This window comes from Cyprinus carpio, chromosome A25 (assembly GCF_018340385.1).
Source record: "Cyprinus carpio isolate SPL01 chromosome A25, ASM1834038v1, whole genome shotgun sequence".
NCBI classification, from domain to species: Eukaryota; Metazoa; Chordata; class Actinopteri; order Cypriniformes; family Cyprinidae; genus Cyprinus; species Cyprinus carpio.
This window is the reverse complement of record NC_056596.1, coordinates 9,838,221-9,853,128: the sequence shown is the minus strand read 5'-3', so window position 1 is coordinate 9,853,128 and position 14,908 is coordinate 9,838,221. Positions and strand designations below refer to the sequence as shown.

Sequence of the window (14,908 nt, the reverse complement as noted above, 5' to 3'; positions counted from 1 at the left end):
GCAGCCATTGCATTGAATACTTTCATTATTTTTGCAATACAACCTTTCCATAAATGGAAATCTCTGGTTATTTGCCTGTTCCCGAAGCTCGTTCTGTAATAAACTGATATTAAATAGGCCTTATGAAATGAAAAAAAAATATTTTAATCTAAAAATGTATTGAATCTAAAATTAGTTGTCAGATATATCCAATTTTATAATACGTTACACTTGTTATACAATAACATAACATGCATAGAGGTAGGTCCTGTATTAAAATGAATTTGAACCTTCTGTTTTTCACACACACACACACACACACACACACACACACACACACACACACACACACACACACACACACACACACACACACACACACACACATGATTGAACTCCACAGGTTGTTTCGATTTAGATTTTTTAGATTTACTCCTGCTCAAGTGACTCAAGGATTTTTTCTTACTTGTACAACTATAAGCTTGATTAAACCAATTTATGTTGTCATTAGCACAGTCATGAAGACATATCTTGTTATTACAAGGCTGTGCGAATGATTTATGTCCTGTGGATGGTGAAATCCTACCAGTAATTGAGGAGAGAAGTCTCTTTTAGAATCAAATGAAGATGAGTGGGAGTAGAAGACATGCTGGCCCTTCCTCTACTGAAGTCATATTTCGCAAAGCTGCCTTTCTAAAAGCCATAGAGCCACACAATATGCCATGATTTCAACACTGTTCTGTTAATGGGATGAGTGTCTATTAAAGTCATTATGTCATATGTTAATTGCAGGATTACTTCATTTAACAGTTGCCCTCAGCTATTAGCTCTGGCTTTTTCATATAAATCTGAGTCATTGAAATTACGAATTTATATCACATATTTTTTTAAAGCTATTGATCAGGCAAGCTCTCATCCTTGACTTCAAATGCGGCCCTCTGCTGGAAGTGCAGGAAATATATTCAAATATGCTGGTTGTAAATAAACACCTTGGCTAAACAACACAATCTTTTGCTAGCAGCTACACTGCACTGCATAAATCTATGAAGAAGATTTACATATAAATCAAAGTTTAGTGTTTACCATGAATATTACTTTAATCTTTCTTTGCAGATATCAAAACTGGTGACTTATTACTTATGCTCAGCCAGATCCATCTCTCCTGCTAGCATCATGCTTACAGTATAACTGAGACAAATCATATTTCAGATCAGCCTATAGCACATGAAACCCCTCAAGCCCTTAAGACCAACTCATTGATGTATTGAACTGAGAAGATTGTAAAGGCCTAATACAGAAGCAAAATATGATAAAACGCCTAACTTGTAATAATTTCTAGAAAATAAGTATAAATAATTAAACACAAATATGCAAATATGTCACAAATTTCAAAATGAAATATAAAAAATAAAAATATACTGTATCATATTTCAAACTTAATGAATGGAAATATGTAACTTGTGATAATAACAGGAATTGTGGTTTAAAGGTGGGTTAAAAACACACAAGGTTAATGCATTTAAAGAAAAAATAATACATAACATCTGAACATGAACAATTAGGGGATCCTTTGTTTTTGTAAACAGCAAAGTACAGGAAATATTCTCAAAGTTCAACCCCAATTAAGCGGTTTTCTACCCGTGGTTGCTCTTTTGTCCTGTATTAGAGCAGATTCCCCTCTCTACTGATGCCATCAGCATTTTAATTGAGTATTGTTTTTCACCTTCACACACCCAGACAGAATATACCAACCAGCAGCTGTATATGGCCCATCTGAACATGTATATATCCAGATCAAGTGACAATACTGACTGGTGATATGGGAGTAGAGGATGAATCAAGAGGAGATAATGAGGCCTGGTCTCTCCCCACACTGGAAAAGAGAGACCACTACAGGGATTCATCTTCAAAAGAATCAGTATGTGATCTCATTTTCACACACACGCAAACTCATATCTTTGCATATTACTTGGGCCCTTGTAATTAAACACTTTCTTGCCTGGATACACACCCATACGCCTCAAATTAGGCTTAAATGGAAATAACAAACACATTTTGAGCATGCATTCCCACACAAACCCCTTCACGAGGCAAAAGCTGATGATTTAAATAAAGAGAAAGTGCACTAATTTAATACTTATTATATCTGTAGTGTTTTGCTAGGTTTGCAGAGGCTGAGGATGTCACACGGCATCCAAGACAAGCACAGGAAGCTAAGAGATCATTAAAAACATGGCCTTTGAAGAGTTTCTCTATGATCTCGTAAGCGTTATTTCTCGATTTTCACCTCTTTAATCATGGCAATCCTCCAAACACAAATTCCCTGCCAAAGTAAATGAGCACCATTTATTAATGTCTGACAAAGCAGCTTATGAGAAAAGTTCACTGGCTGCTCAAGTGACGCTGGCAACATTCTACTGACATGAAAAGTAATGCAAAACAAGATGACAAGTTAACTCCTGGGGTGCAGATAAAATCAAATTTGCTACTGGCCGCTTGCATTGGGGCTGATCTGCCTGTCAGAATGAGGAATTGGGCAGATGTAGAAGACAGCTGTAAGTGACATGGCCTTTAAATTCAGAGGCCTGTAAGCACCAAAGGCTGTTCTGCCATCCTTTCTCCTCAGGCCTGAGACATGAGAAATAGCTCTGCGGTGGCCAGTAAGTACACACAACTGCTGCTAGCTAGCAAGGGAATTCGGGAACTTTATGAGTGTTGCCTTGTGTCATTTGTCCTGTCTGCTTACATCTGCAATCTAGCATTGCCATCAACATTTGTGTTCATGTGTTTGACTGTGTAACTCTTCAGATATACACATATGATAAAAATATTTTAATATAATATAATATAATATAATATAATATAATATAATATAATATAATATAATATAATATAATATAATATAATATAATATAATATAATATAATACTTATGTATTTTGAGTCATGACTCTTTCTGCAAGTTACATTGTTATGCCAGTAGGTGGCAACAAATTAATCTTTTATGAATGAGTCCTTTAGCCTAATCATTACCTTAGTTCTGAACCAGTTCGCATATTGATTCATTCAGGAACTAAACAAGTGACTTGCTGCATCCTAAACTGCATACTGAGTAGGTACTACATATATGCAACAGCATCAGTTACATGGCTTCACTGCCATTCACAACTTCTCTGTCATGGCCTCATGGGATAGTAAAGTGTCCATCACATTTTTGAACTTCACCAAAAGTAGTAGGTCACTGCTTATTCTGTTTCAACTAAGCAAGCCAAAGTTGACAGCGGCAAGGAACCAAAACTCCATCAGTGACAGAAATGGAGAAAAAAACCTTGGGAGGAACCAGGCTCAGTCAGGGGGCCAGTTCTCCTCTGGCCAGACGAAACCGGCATGGCGTGGTTTAATCCAGGCTGCAACACAAGTCAGATTGAGCAGAGGACTCGACTGGTGCATGGTCTTGTGCTGATGGCCATCTAGGTGATGAGATCTTTGCAGAAGATCTGTTTCTGGGGCGCATCTAGGAAGTGTACCCGGTTCCGGTTGACCTAATGAATGGAGCCTAACAATCCTTTAACGGATTTGAATTATACAAAAGTGATAGTGTATTACGTGTATGTCAAGTTAAAGAGAAGGGTCTTTCATCTAGATTTAAACTGATAGAGAGTCTCACTCTCAATGTTAGGTAGATTGTTCCAGAGTTTGGTGCTAAATAGGAAAAGGATCTGCCACCTGCAATTGATTTTGACATTCTAGGTATTATCAAATGGCCAGAGTTTTCAGATTGCAACAGACATGAAGGACTATAATGCAATAAGAGCTCGCTCGAGTACTGAGGAGTTAAATCGGGGCTTTATAAGTAATTAACAAGATTTAAAAATGTGAATGATGTTTTATAGGGAGCCAGTGCAGTGTTGACAAAACTGTCTCAAAATGTAGACAAGTCAGGAAGATTATTTACAAAACAGTCTTTTGTGGTAGAAGTGATGGTTCTATCATATTTGTAACAAGGAGTTTGCAGCTTTAGCTCTATGGAGTATACACATGTCTAGATAATGATCTGAGATATCATCACTCTGCTGCAGAATTTCAATGTCATTTACATCAATTCCATGTGACAGTATTAAATCTAGAGTATGATTAGGTCCAGACACGTGTTGTCTAACCCAAATAGAGTTTAGAATGTCTATAAATGCTGATCCCAATGCAATTGTAATTTACTTCGTTTTATTAACATAATGTTTCAAACTCTTGAATATACAATATCACACTGACAGATAGTCATCTAATGTTTGCTTTCACTGACTGTTAGAAAGTGGAGTCCTAAGCATTTTGATACAGGAAGCAAAGCACAATTTTGGAGAAGACCCATTTGAGGTTAGTGACCTCTGAGAGGTTAATTTGATTCTTTCAAGCAGGATGTAATTAGATATTTAACACTATCAGGGTGTGCACCACCTAATAAGTACCTTGTTGTCTGACTCATTTCTGAGGCAGATTGTTTTGCGGTGTTCCCTTCTGATCAATGGGCAAATCAATTGAGTGAATTTTTTCCCCCACAGGGCTTAATTTTGACTGTCACTTTGATAAACGAAACAGTGGAAGTGGAATGCCTGAAGTCTGTGTTTAAAATGGACACAATGACCAATTTGTGCACATTCACTTCTCACCACCTTATAAAAAACCAACAAGATTATGTTAAAAAATGCACAATTAATAAATAATTCTGATCTCCATTTCTGCAACAGTGGATATGATGCACTAACGAATTAATAGCTTGTGGAATATTTAACTTACATCTGTATGACCAGGCTGATTCCAAACAAACCTGTAACCATAACAAAGTAAAAAGGAACAGTTGTTTAGCAACAAGAAACAAATCATAAACAGAACAGAGCTTGCTAATATAAAATTTTACATTCACAAAAAAACATTAACTCCTTACAGAGTTTGATGATGGAAAAATCATTGACTGAAAACGAGTTAATTGGAGTGAAGAAGAAACGAAACGTTTTTATGGTTTTGCTGAAGTTTGTTCAGGACAGGTCTGTTTGGTACAGCCAAAATATGCCCAACTGATGTGCAAAAGTGCCAAATTTTAATATTAATTCCTTACATTTCTTATATAGCGCTTTTCTAGGCACTCAAAGCGTTTTACATTGTGTGGGGGGGGGTCTCCTCATCCACCACCAATGTGCAGCATCCACCTGGATGATGCGACGGCAGCCATATTGCGCCAGAACGCCCACCACACACCAGGTATTTAAACGGGATGTGCAATATCCTCGGTCAAATCAATGATACCACTGAGAAATATGCAAACCTTAATGCTTATAAATGTGCACTGTGATACAGATATAGATCTTAATCAGGGTTATAGCTCCATATTTAATTTTTGACAGGAATGAAAATGCGGATGTGATGGAGAAGTACAGGGCGTTTCAGTGGATTGTACTATTGTTTAATTCCATTCAGCTGTCTAACCCCCGGTTTCACAGACAAGGCTTAAGCCTAGTCCCAGACTAAAATGTAAGTCTGAGCTGTTTCAACTGAAAGAAACATGCACTGATTGATCTTAAAATATATCAGTGCCTTTGTTTTGTCTCATGAGGGACACCAGTAATGTTTTTTGTAAGGCACATTTATATAAAAATAACTATAAATGTCCTAATTGCAACTATGGCCTAATCCTGGTTTAGTCTAAGCCCTGTCTGTGAAACCAGGTCTAAATGTCTTCCCCCGCCCCAAAAAATAAAATAAAATAAAATAAAAATAAGCAGACAAAAACTCCATAAGATTTGTTGCTCTATAAAACAGTTTTGATCATGTTGTGTGTCACCCTTTAACCTGCTGAACATCGCTTATGTATTGTTAATGGGCTGTAACCATGAATTTAGATGTCTTGTATTTTTCTCAGTGCATGAAGTACAGAGAGATTGATAGGTTACATCATGGGGAAAATAGCATGGGATGTCAAACACACTGCAAGGGGCTTATGACTGGGGATGAAATTTTGGGAGGTTGAGGAGGCACATGGGGTTTTTTGAAGACATGCAGACGTGGGCAGACATAAGCGGATCCCAAGGAGACAATGGGAATCAAATCATGCCCCATAGCAAAGACTGAATATGGCAGTGGAACAAGGGTAAGATTTTAAAACCCCTTACTCAACCCTCACTGCAGTGCTAAAAATAGCTGAAGGTTTGTGCATTGCACTTGCTGTGAAAACACCCTGTTTTCAAGGCCTTAGGCAAATGTCACTGGCAGGTATTGATTTGTGTGATTTTAACATCTGTATAGTTAGTTGATGGATGACGACCATCCTTTTGATCATAAACTGGCGAGTTTAGCAATATTCCATTATCAATGAACTGGACAATTGCTAGTTGTAGTTAAACCCAGTTAAATGCTTGCCAGCCTAGCCAAGAGAATGATTGTATTTAGTAAAAACATCCAAAAAATGATTTTAAATCAGCCACAGAGAGTACATTTTGTGCATTCAAATCTCTGATTCTTCAATCTAAGCTTGTCTGGTGGATATATTTTAATAATGGGGGTTCAGGAACATATTGTACTCTGATGAAAATGATTTCATTCACCCATAACCTCTATTTCCGATCCAGTCCTGTTTGGAAAGAAGAAAGTGTTTGCTCACCACACTGTTTGATTTATGAACTCATTGACAGGGGTTAGAAAGGCCACATCTTTTCAGTTAATTTATACCCACAGCGTATTATTTGGTGCCATCCATTGTCATTTAGGAGAATGGGAATATTGCAACAAAAAATAAAATATGAAAGTGAACATTTTTTCCCCTGTAAACACACCCCAGTCTGTGTTTTTTAAGCCTTCTCAGCTTTGTACAGACACAGGGGATTGGCTGAATTTTTCTAAAAGACACTTGGTGTGTTTGCCATTGATCGGTTATATTTTGATACGGATATGGACTAAAGAGAGTGAGTCATATGCCTCACGCCCATTGTTAAAGGGTCCTGTTGGGAAATTAAAAAACATCTCTTTCGGATAGAACTCTTGTGCGAGTTAATCCCCGGCATATACCTGACAGGGAACTTATTTTATTTCCACAAATGAATGCAGCACCCTAACTGTGAGACGTATTCTGCAAATTCATGATTAGTGTGAATGTTGTCGCGCAGAAATTGTTTGATCTGCTTATACACAAATAGCCTATCAAATTCAAACTCAAAACAATTTCCTCTACATGTGATGTCACAGATGGGCAAAAATATTAGCCTATTACATCTACCCAAGAAAAAAGCCTTGCATTCAAATTTTTGTATTTTTTTATTTTAAATAAAAATCTCTATTCACATTCCAGTGAGGCTTAGACAGGTCTAGACGTGCTTAAGTAGTGAGGTGTCTACTTTAGAGTGCAGATGGCTCTTCTCCCCTTGCAATTAAACACATAAATTATTTAGATTTCCCCAAAATTGCTAAAAAAGCAAACTTCCTCTCCACATTACCACTCTTAAAATATTAGAATGTTCAAGTGCTCATTTGAAGTTTCAGTTCAGACAACCTTTAAGGATTGAAATGCTAAATAAATCAAATAATAGACATTTAATATATGCAACCATATCTCTTCCACTCATTTTATGCATGTCTTTCAATATAGCCAGATACGCCTGGTATAATTACTGTAACACCAGGAGCCCCTTTCTATTAAGTCTCTGCTGTGTGAAGCATATTTAGAGTCAAGCATCTGTATTTATATTCTGGTGTACAAACATTATTGCTAAACATTGTATATAATACACGGATAGATAGAATTTAACTACACCAGTTGTAAGCTCTGATTTGAAATTATTATAAAAATGGCATATAATATAGTTTAATTAACACATGTATATAGTCTTATGCAATCAGGTTTAAACAGCCATGCATGCTTTCCAAAGCGCTCCAAAATGTTGAAAAGCTTCTCTTATACAATCGACAGAGCCTGCAGTATATGCTCCTCACAATTGAATCAAAACACTAGACGGATATGTTCTTTAGTGAAGTTGAAAATATACACATTCCGGGGGCAACATTAACGCATTTGACTTGTCTCCAGCGCATTTACGCAATGTACCATAACGCTTACGCGCGAACGAAATCAATGTTAAAGGCGGGGCGACAGCAGATCACATAAATGTATGAGCTGTGGAGCCCATAAAGGGTGCAAGGCTGGTCGAGATGGTTATTTGCGCCAAAACTTTTTAATAGAGACGTATAACGGCGTTGCGCGTTTCAGGTGCCAAAGCTCCCTGCATTCAGGAACCATGGAGAGCTACAGTCTGAGGACGCGCAGGGCAGTGTGCGCGTTGCTTCTCTGCTTGTTGACCGGAACCAAAGCGAACGACTCAGAGCCGGAGATACAAGTGGAACTGGACACAAGAGCCATCAGAGACTTCTACCCCAAAGACCCAAACCTGACAAGTGAAAAACAGCTTGTGAGTAATTCTTCTTTTTATTGCGCAAAATACAGATTCACTTAGACATCATTGTGTAGGCTATAAACAAAAACGTGCCATAACTTTTAAAAGTGTGAATTGTTATTTTGGTCTATTTTCGCGTGATTTGACTGAAAGTAAACATCTTTCCAAATGTTTTGTCAAACCAGCTCGGAGCTCTGCAAGAAGTTCTGGAAAAGCTGCAAACGCGACCGAATTCCACCTTGGGAGAAGAAATTTGGTCAAGTTCCCATGGTATATATTGATATTATATATTTAACTTTGCGCATAAGTGCGTGTATCGGGTGCTGGCGACATGGACATTGCCCAATTGCATGGATATATGTGTGTCTTGGATGTTTTGTGTCTGTTTCTTTTATCATTTATATGTAATAGTAAAATATCGTATTATTTTATTTTCAATAAATAGTATTTCTTAGATGGAAATTTCTATTTTTTAATAATCCATTTCGGGTCTCCAACCATAAGCCTTAATCAAGTGCGCTTTTACGCAAATGCTGTAATGACAAAAGTAACATGATCTCTCCCGTTTTCTCTTGCTAGTGTGATTTGGGAGAACAGTGCGCGATCAGAAAAAGGCTCTCGAATCGGCAAGATGTGCGACGTCCACGCGGGGCTTTCTGCAACTTTTTCTTGTTAAAGTGTTTGTGATGGAAACACACATTCTGAATGGATTGTAATAGGATTGAGTCCATAGCATTATATATCAATAAATAACTACACTTTAATTTATATTAAATATTTTTTTAAGTGAAGAGACTGAAGACACTGAAGCAAAGTTGTAAAGAAATTGTTCTTCAAATATTTAAGTGATCATGTAAACATGTGATACTGTCATACTGAATGGTTAATCTGCTGTTTTGTGTGCATTAAAGTGCAATATAAACTTGTTTGGTAAAGTTGTCTTGTGTATCAGTTACTTTGTATATTTGCATAACCCGAATAGTATAATTTTGTTTTGATAAAAATACAATAAAATTATTTTAAAGACCAACCATATATATATATATATATTTTTTTTTTTTTTTGCTACAACACTTTAAACTGTAAAACTATTGATTAAGGATGATTCAAATAATTGCGAGAATTTCCATGAAAGTAAAGCTCAAAAAAAAAAAAAAATTTAACTCACAGCATCATTGAATGTGATCCACGCACGCTGTAGAGTTAGTTGAATCATGAAATTTTGCATTGTTAAAATACTCAACAGTTGAAAAATATCCAGAATAACATCATAGCTGAATTTGCCTGCAGAACATTTATAACATTTAATGACTTTTCTATATTCATATTCTGTAAAATGAAAAAAAGAAAAAAAAGAAAAGTTAAACAGTAGACCATCCCTCATTAGTCACTGTCAGGCCACATAAATAAACTGGTCAATAACTGTGAACTGCAATGTGCAAAAATCAATTTTTTGCAACTTTTCTACAGTATTTTTTTATTATATTATTTAGATCTTAAATTAGTATATTTATATCATATTTAGCATGATTAAATTACACAAAATGGTGCAGGTCCACAGTAGAAACATACAATTTTGTGGTAAGAAAAACTGTTGGATAACATTTATACACTGCACCAGGATAAGCATCACACTGTCATTCAATCTGTAGAGCCCTGAAAATACTTATCTGTCCTTTGCCTGTAAGAGCTGCATTGATCTCTTCTTTCTTGTTTGGAATCAATTACTTGCCACTTGTTCCGAACCAAGGCTAAACAAGGTTCTGACAAGTGGGATATGTTGAGACCTCACTTTGTTACTTTGCTTTTGCATAGCTGGCTCTGTAAGCGAGCTTTTAGCCATAAGAGTCAGAATCAGATTGTTATGATCAGAGCCTTCAAAGTGAATCCACAATGTAGTTTGAAAGCAAATAGGGGAACATAGGTTTTGTTAAAAAAAAAAGAAAAAATTCTCAACTTCTGAATTCGATATTCCCTCTGACTGGTCAAATGGTGCCAAAAAGTGCCTCTCGTACAGATAATATATCAGTGATGACAGTATTAGCATAACATGACTGATGGCTTCACAAAAAGTAGCTGTAAATCTATCTTTGAGAAGCGAAGCGTCTTGCTTTGGCTCAGCCTCCTGGAACCATTCCTGACAAGACAATCTGGTGTTGATGGTTATTTGTTGAGATGTGTCATACCCAACACTGGCTACATCCGCTCCTCAACTTCTTTAAGGTGTAGAGACGTGTGCCTTTAGACTTATTGCTCGGCTTTGTCACTGATGCCACATATGTGTGCTGCCCCCCAAAACCTCTTCTGCAGATCAATATTTCATCCTTTTTGGATGGAAAAAGAATGTGATGTTGCCCCCTAGAGACATAAAAGAAAAGTAGAGCCAGGCTTTATGTGGCTGTGAAAAGCTGAAAGCCGTCATTGTTGAATTATTTGTACCATGAATGGATTTCTGCTGCTGTCATTGTGGAGGATTGAAAATGGTCATAGCTGTAATCACATGTTGATTGTGAAGTTGATTGAATGGCTTTATCAGGACAGTAACTGGTAGGAGATGATGTCTGTTGCAATAAACTGACAGCTCAATTATTTGCGAAGTACTAATAAAGTTCTGCTTCAGAAAGAACAAATTTGTTCTGAGATCAAATACGGTTTTGATAACTCTGAGAACGTTTAGTAAAACCTAACATAAAAACGTATATATATATATATAGTATATTATATATTATATATATATAGTATAGTATATATATATATATATATATATAGTTCAAAAATATATTTAAAATTAGGATACATAATTTAAAATAAATTATTAATTTATTAATATTAATATTAAATTATTAATTTGATATTTAATTTTGAATATATAAAGTAGAATATAAAATAATAATATATCTATAATATTTATATATAATTACAATTATTTAGAAAGTAGAAAATAGAACATAAAATACATATAAAAAATCAAATTATATAAAATTAATAACAATAAAAAAAAAAAAAAAAAAAAAAATTCAACAACATGTGCTACTGTGTTTTGGGTGACACATTATTACACATATTTTTTATTAATTCTAGGCACTTTTTCATTAAGATTCAACTCTGGACCTCAAGCTTAACCTTCAGACTCTGCTCATTTCTTTCTGCTTGCATTCTGTGTGAGTCTTTCTAGTTACTATCAAATATAGCTTTAAAAAATTGGAATTTGATATATGAATGTATGCACAATATATCAATAAATATGATAAAAAGTAAAATAACAAATAAAATATGTAATAAAATGATTATTTAAAAATGTAAAAATTACATGAAAGAGATATCAATGATATATTACAATTTATTATGTAAATAAATGTATTTTTTATATTTAAGATTTCACTGATGTTGAGATTCGAGTTCTGACCTTAAGCACAACCTTCAGATGACGTTCTTTTCTAAATTCCTTCTGCTTGCATTGGGTGAGCCTTTCTATTCACTATCCAATATGGCAGCTTGCAGCAAAAAAACACTGAAATTAATATAAATTATATCTAAAATATTAGAATAAATATTATAAAAAGTTAAATAAAATGATTTATAATAAATATATCAAATAAATATGTTATTATTTCATTTTTATATTAAACATAAATTAATACATTTTAACTTAATAAAAAACTTAAAAATATATAAATAAATAATATAGAAATAAAATTATTTACATTTTGCTGATGTTGAGATTTAAGTTCTGACACCAAACACAACCTTAAGACAACTTACCTTGCTAATTCTTTTTGCTTGCAGCCTTTCTCATGACTGTCTAATATGGCAGCCTGCAGCTAAAAATACCAGCATCACCTGATGGATCAGAGAGTAGGACTGCAATGTCATCCTACCTGCTGTCTGGATTTGTGAGGTATTTGCTCTACGGCTCATGTGAAAAACTGCCAGGTCCATTTCAGCTCCTCGGCTCAGCAGTTAAGTAAGGCATTTACTGCCTAAACAGCAAAATTTTGGACTTGTCAGTCAAAGTGTCTGTACTTTAAATCCCAGAGGTGCTGAGGATCTGAGGAATCAGACAACAATTAGAGAGTCATTGAGGCTGCAATATTGTTCAGTAACTGCTTTGTCCAAAGCATTTACAGCATATCTGATATCTGATATGTTGTGTTTAGCGGTCTGTCAGTTCATTTGCAAGTGCCCGTTATACAACCCAATTGCTGCTCAAAACTAGCCCAAAACTATCCCAATCGCTTTCCATGGGGTTCCCCTGGTAAAATTCGCATTACAGGGGTTATTCGGGTCTCTTCAACCAACCTACAAATGACCCTATTGTCACTATTTGAGATTATTTGCACTTGTCTGTAATTTCCAGCAGAGGGCAGTTTGAGCTCATTTCTATTAAACTAACAGACTGCTGACTCACTGCAAAATCCAGCCCATGGCAAGACAGGTGCTTCTGCATGTTAAATCACCTTCAGAGGGAAAGCCCAACTATTATTTGTTTATTTTTTATATTACCTCCCTCATTCTCTCTCTGTTTTAAATCTTTGGTTGCCTTACACTAATAAAATTAGGGAAATTACTGATCTGGGCAGATTTAGGGATGTATGAAAAATACATGTACAATATATTCTTTAAACAGCTTTTTAAAAAATATTTTTTTTTTACATATACATTAGATTGGATGCAGTTAGTCCATTTTATACAAATTTTATTTAAATAAATAAATACAATTTTAATAAAATAACAATACAATAGAAAATAATAAAATGTCAGAGTCCAACAAAACAGAGTGCAATTATTTTTGTATTTAAATTTATGTTATTTATAAAAATATACAAAAATATTTTGATTGCTTAGCAATGCTTATGTATTGACTAACTTGCATTTCGTTTAACTTGTATGTTAAGTTGTATATTTATTTTAGAGTGCACATCTTCAAGCTTTTAGCATTATCTGATTATTAAGCATTATTTTTTCATATTAACAATTAATATATTATTACATTATTCTACTACACTGAAAAATTGGTGTGGAAAAAAACTGAAATTGCTAGTAATCTAATCATTATACACACACACATCAATATAAAACCACTGCCTATTGTAATGGACAGGAATAACAATTAAACCTTATTAAATAACTATTAATTATCATAAAATCATAAATTATTTATTTACAGCAGATGAATATTCACCTTTACTGCACATTAGCACATTATGAGGTACTGTTTAGCCCACCATAGCCCATTACATTTGAGTTAATAATGTTGCACCGTATTTGCACCCAGCGCGACGCTATTATTTTAGGCGTCGAGCGTGACATCACACAGCTGCATGGTCTTTTAGCCAATCACACGCAGGTAAACAGCGCCCAGCCTCGCATAGTTTCAGCAGCCCTCCCTGTCTTAACTTCGCAGACAGGGCAGGTGGCAGCAGTTGTCATGGAGATAACTGCAGGCCCGGCGTCGGTGCGAGGGGTTGTTTCCATGGAGATCCCGCCCCGAGGTGCGATGGCAGCGGTGGAGGAGGACGAGGACCGCGAGCAGTCAGGCTCCGAAGAGCGGCTGCAGCATCTCGGCCAGCTCCGCCGCCGTGGTCCGACCTCCCGCCAGGGAAACTTTTACATGCTCATCGTGATCGGAGAGATCGCGACGGAGCACCAGCTGCACACCGCCAGACAGCACATAGAGCGCGGTGAGCCTCTTACTGAAAGCATGCCTCATCTGACACATTAAATATGGCTTATGATTTTTCCAGATTTTTTTTTTTTTTTAATCAAATCATCTTGTTGAATGTATATGTACTCACAGTTGATTATGACAGATACCAAATTTACTCTCATACCTATTTAAATTTATTAAGTTATTATGGTATTATATGGTTTTATGTTGTCAAAAAAATCACGGAAATTGCTTGCATACTTTATCTTAACTTCATTCAACTCAAGTTAACACCTATATAAGCTGCATACTGTACTGCGGTGGGTGTGTTTATTTAATTATTGACGTACTTCGGTCCAAACAACGTCGCAAATGTCAATTTCCAAAAGATTCTCAGATATATAATTTGCTTAATGGACATAATTAAGTAACTAATACACATCGCCTGTTATGTGTACTTCTTTGGAGAGTTATATGATCCGATGAGACAGTGCATACTAGTTCCAGCAGCAGCAGCACACTGCGGAGAGCTCGCGTGAGTGTACAGAGCACTGCGTCATGAATTGTGCATTTTTAGCTGAAATTGATGAGGCTGCAGTTTTGATGGTCTGTAAGGACGGGGATCTCGTGATATTGTTGCTGTTTACATTTTTTTTTAAATTTACCACTATGTTTTTAGGCAGGTGTTTAAACTCTAAAGGGCGGTGATTAATTATGGCAGTCCCTGGTGTTTATTTTTTTCAAGCATAAAATAGGCAAGGAAAAGGTGCATACAGTCTCAGAAGAAAGGTATAAAGCTGTCACTGGGGCAGAACATAAGGTGCAAAAGCTAAAAGGTACATCTTTGTATC

At 35.7% G+C, this 14,908-nt stretch overlaps 1 protein-coding gene and 1 pseudogene across 1 annotated transcript in view; both read left to right on the top strand.

Moving 5' to 3' along the window:
- Positions 1 to 8,195: 8,195 nt before the first annotated feature.
- On the top strand, positions 8,196 to 9,097 carry LOC122135588 (annotated as a pseudogene).
- Positions 9,098 to 13,916: 4,819 nt separating this feature from the next.
- The window catches only part of LOC109060816 (microtubule-associated protein 1A-like), a 131,909-nt gene continuing 130,917 nt past the window's right edge, over positions 13,917 to 14,908 (top strand). Inside the window, 1 exon segment of the mRNA XM_042715918.1 lies at positions 13,917 to 14,091. Coding sequence (XP_042571852.1) covers positions 14,022 to 14,091 — 70 coding nt within the window. The 5' untranslated portion in view covers positions 13,917 to 14,021.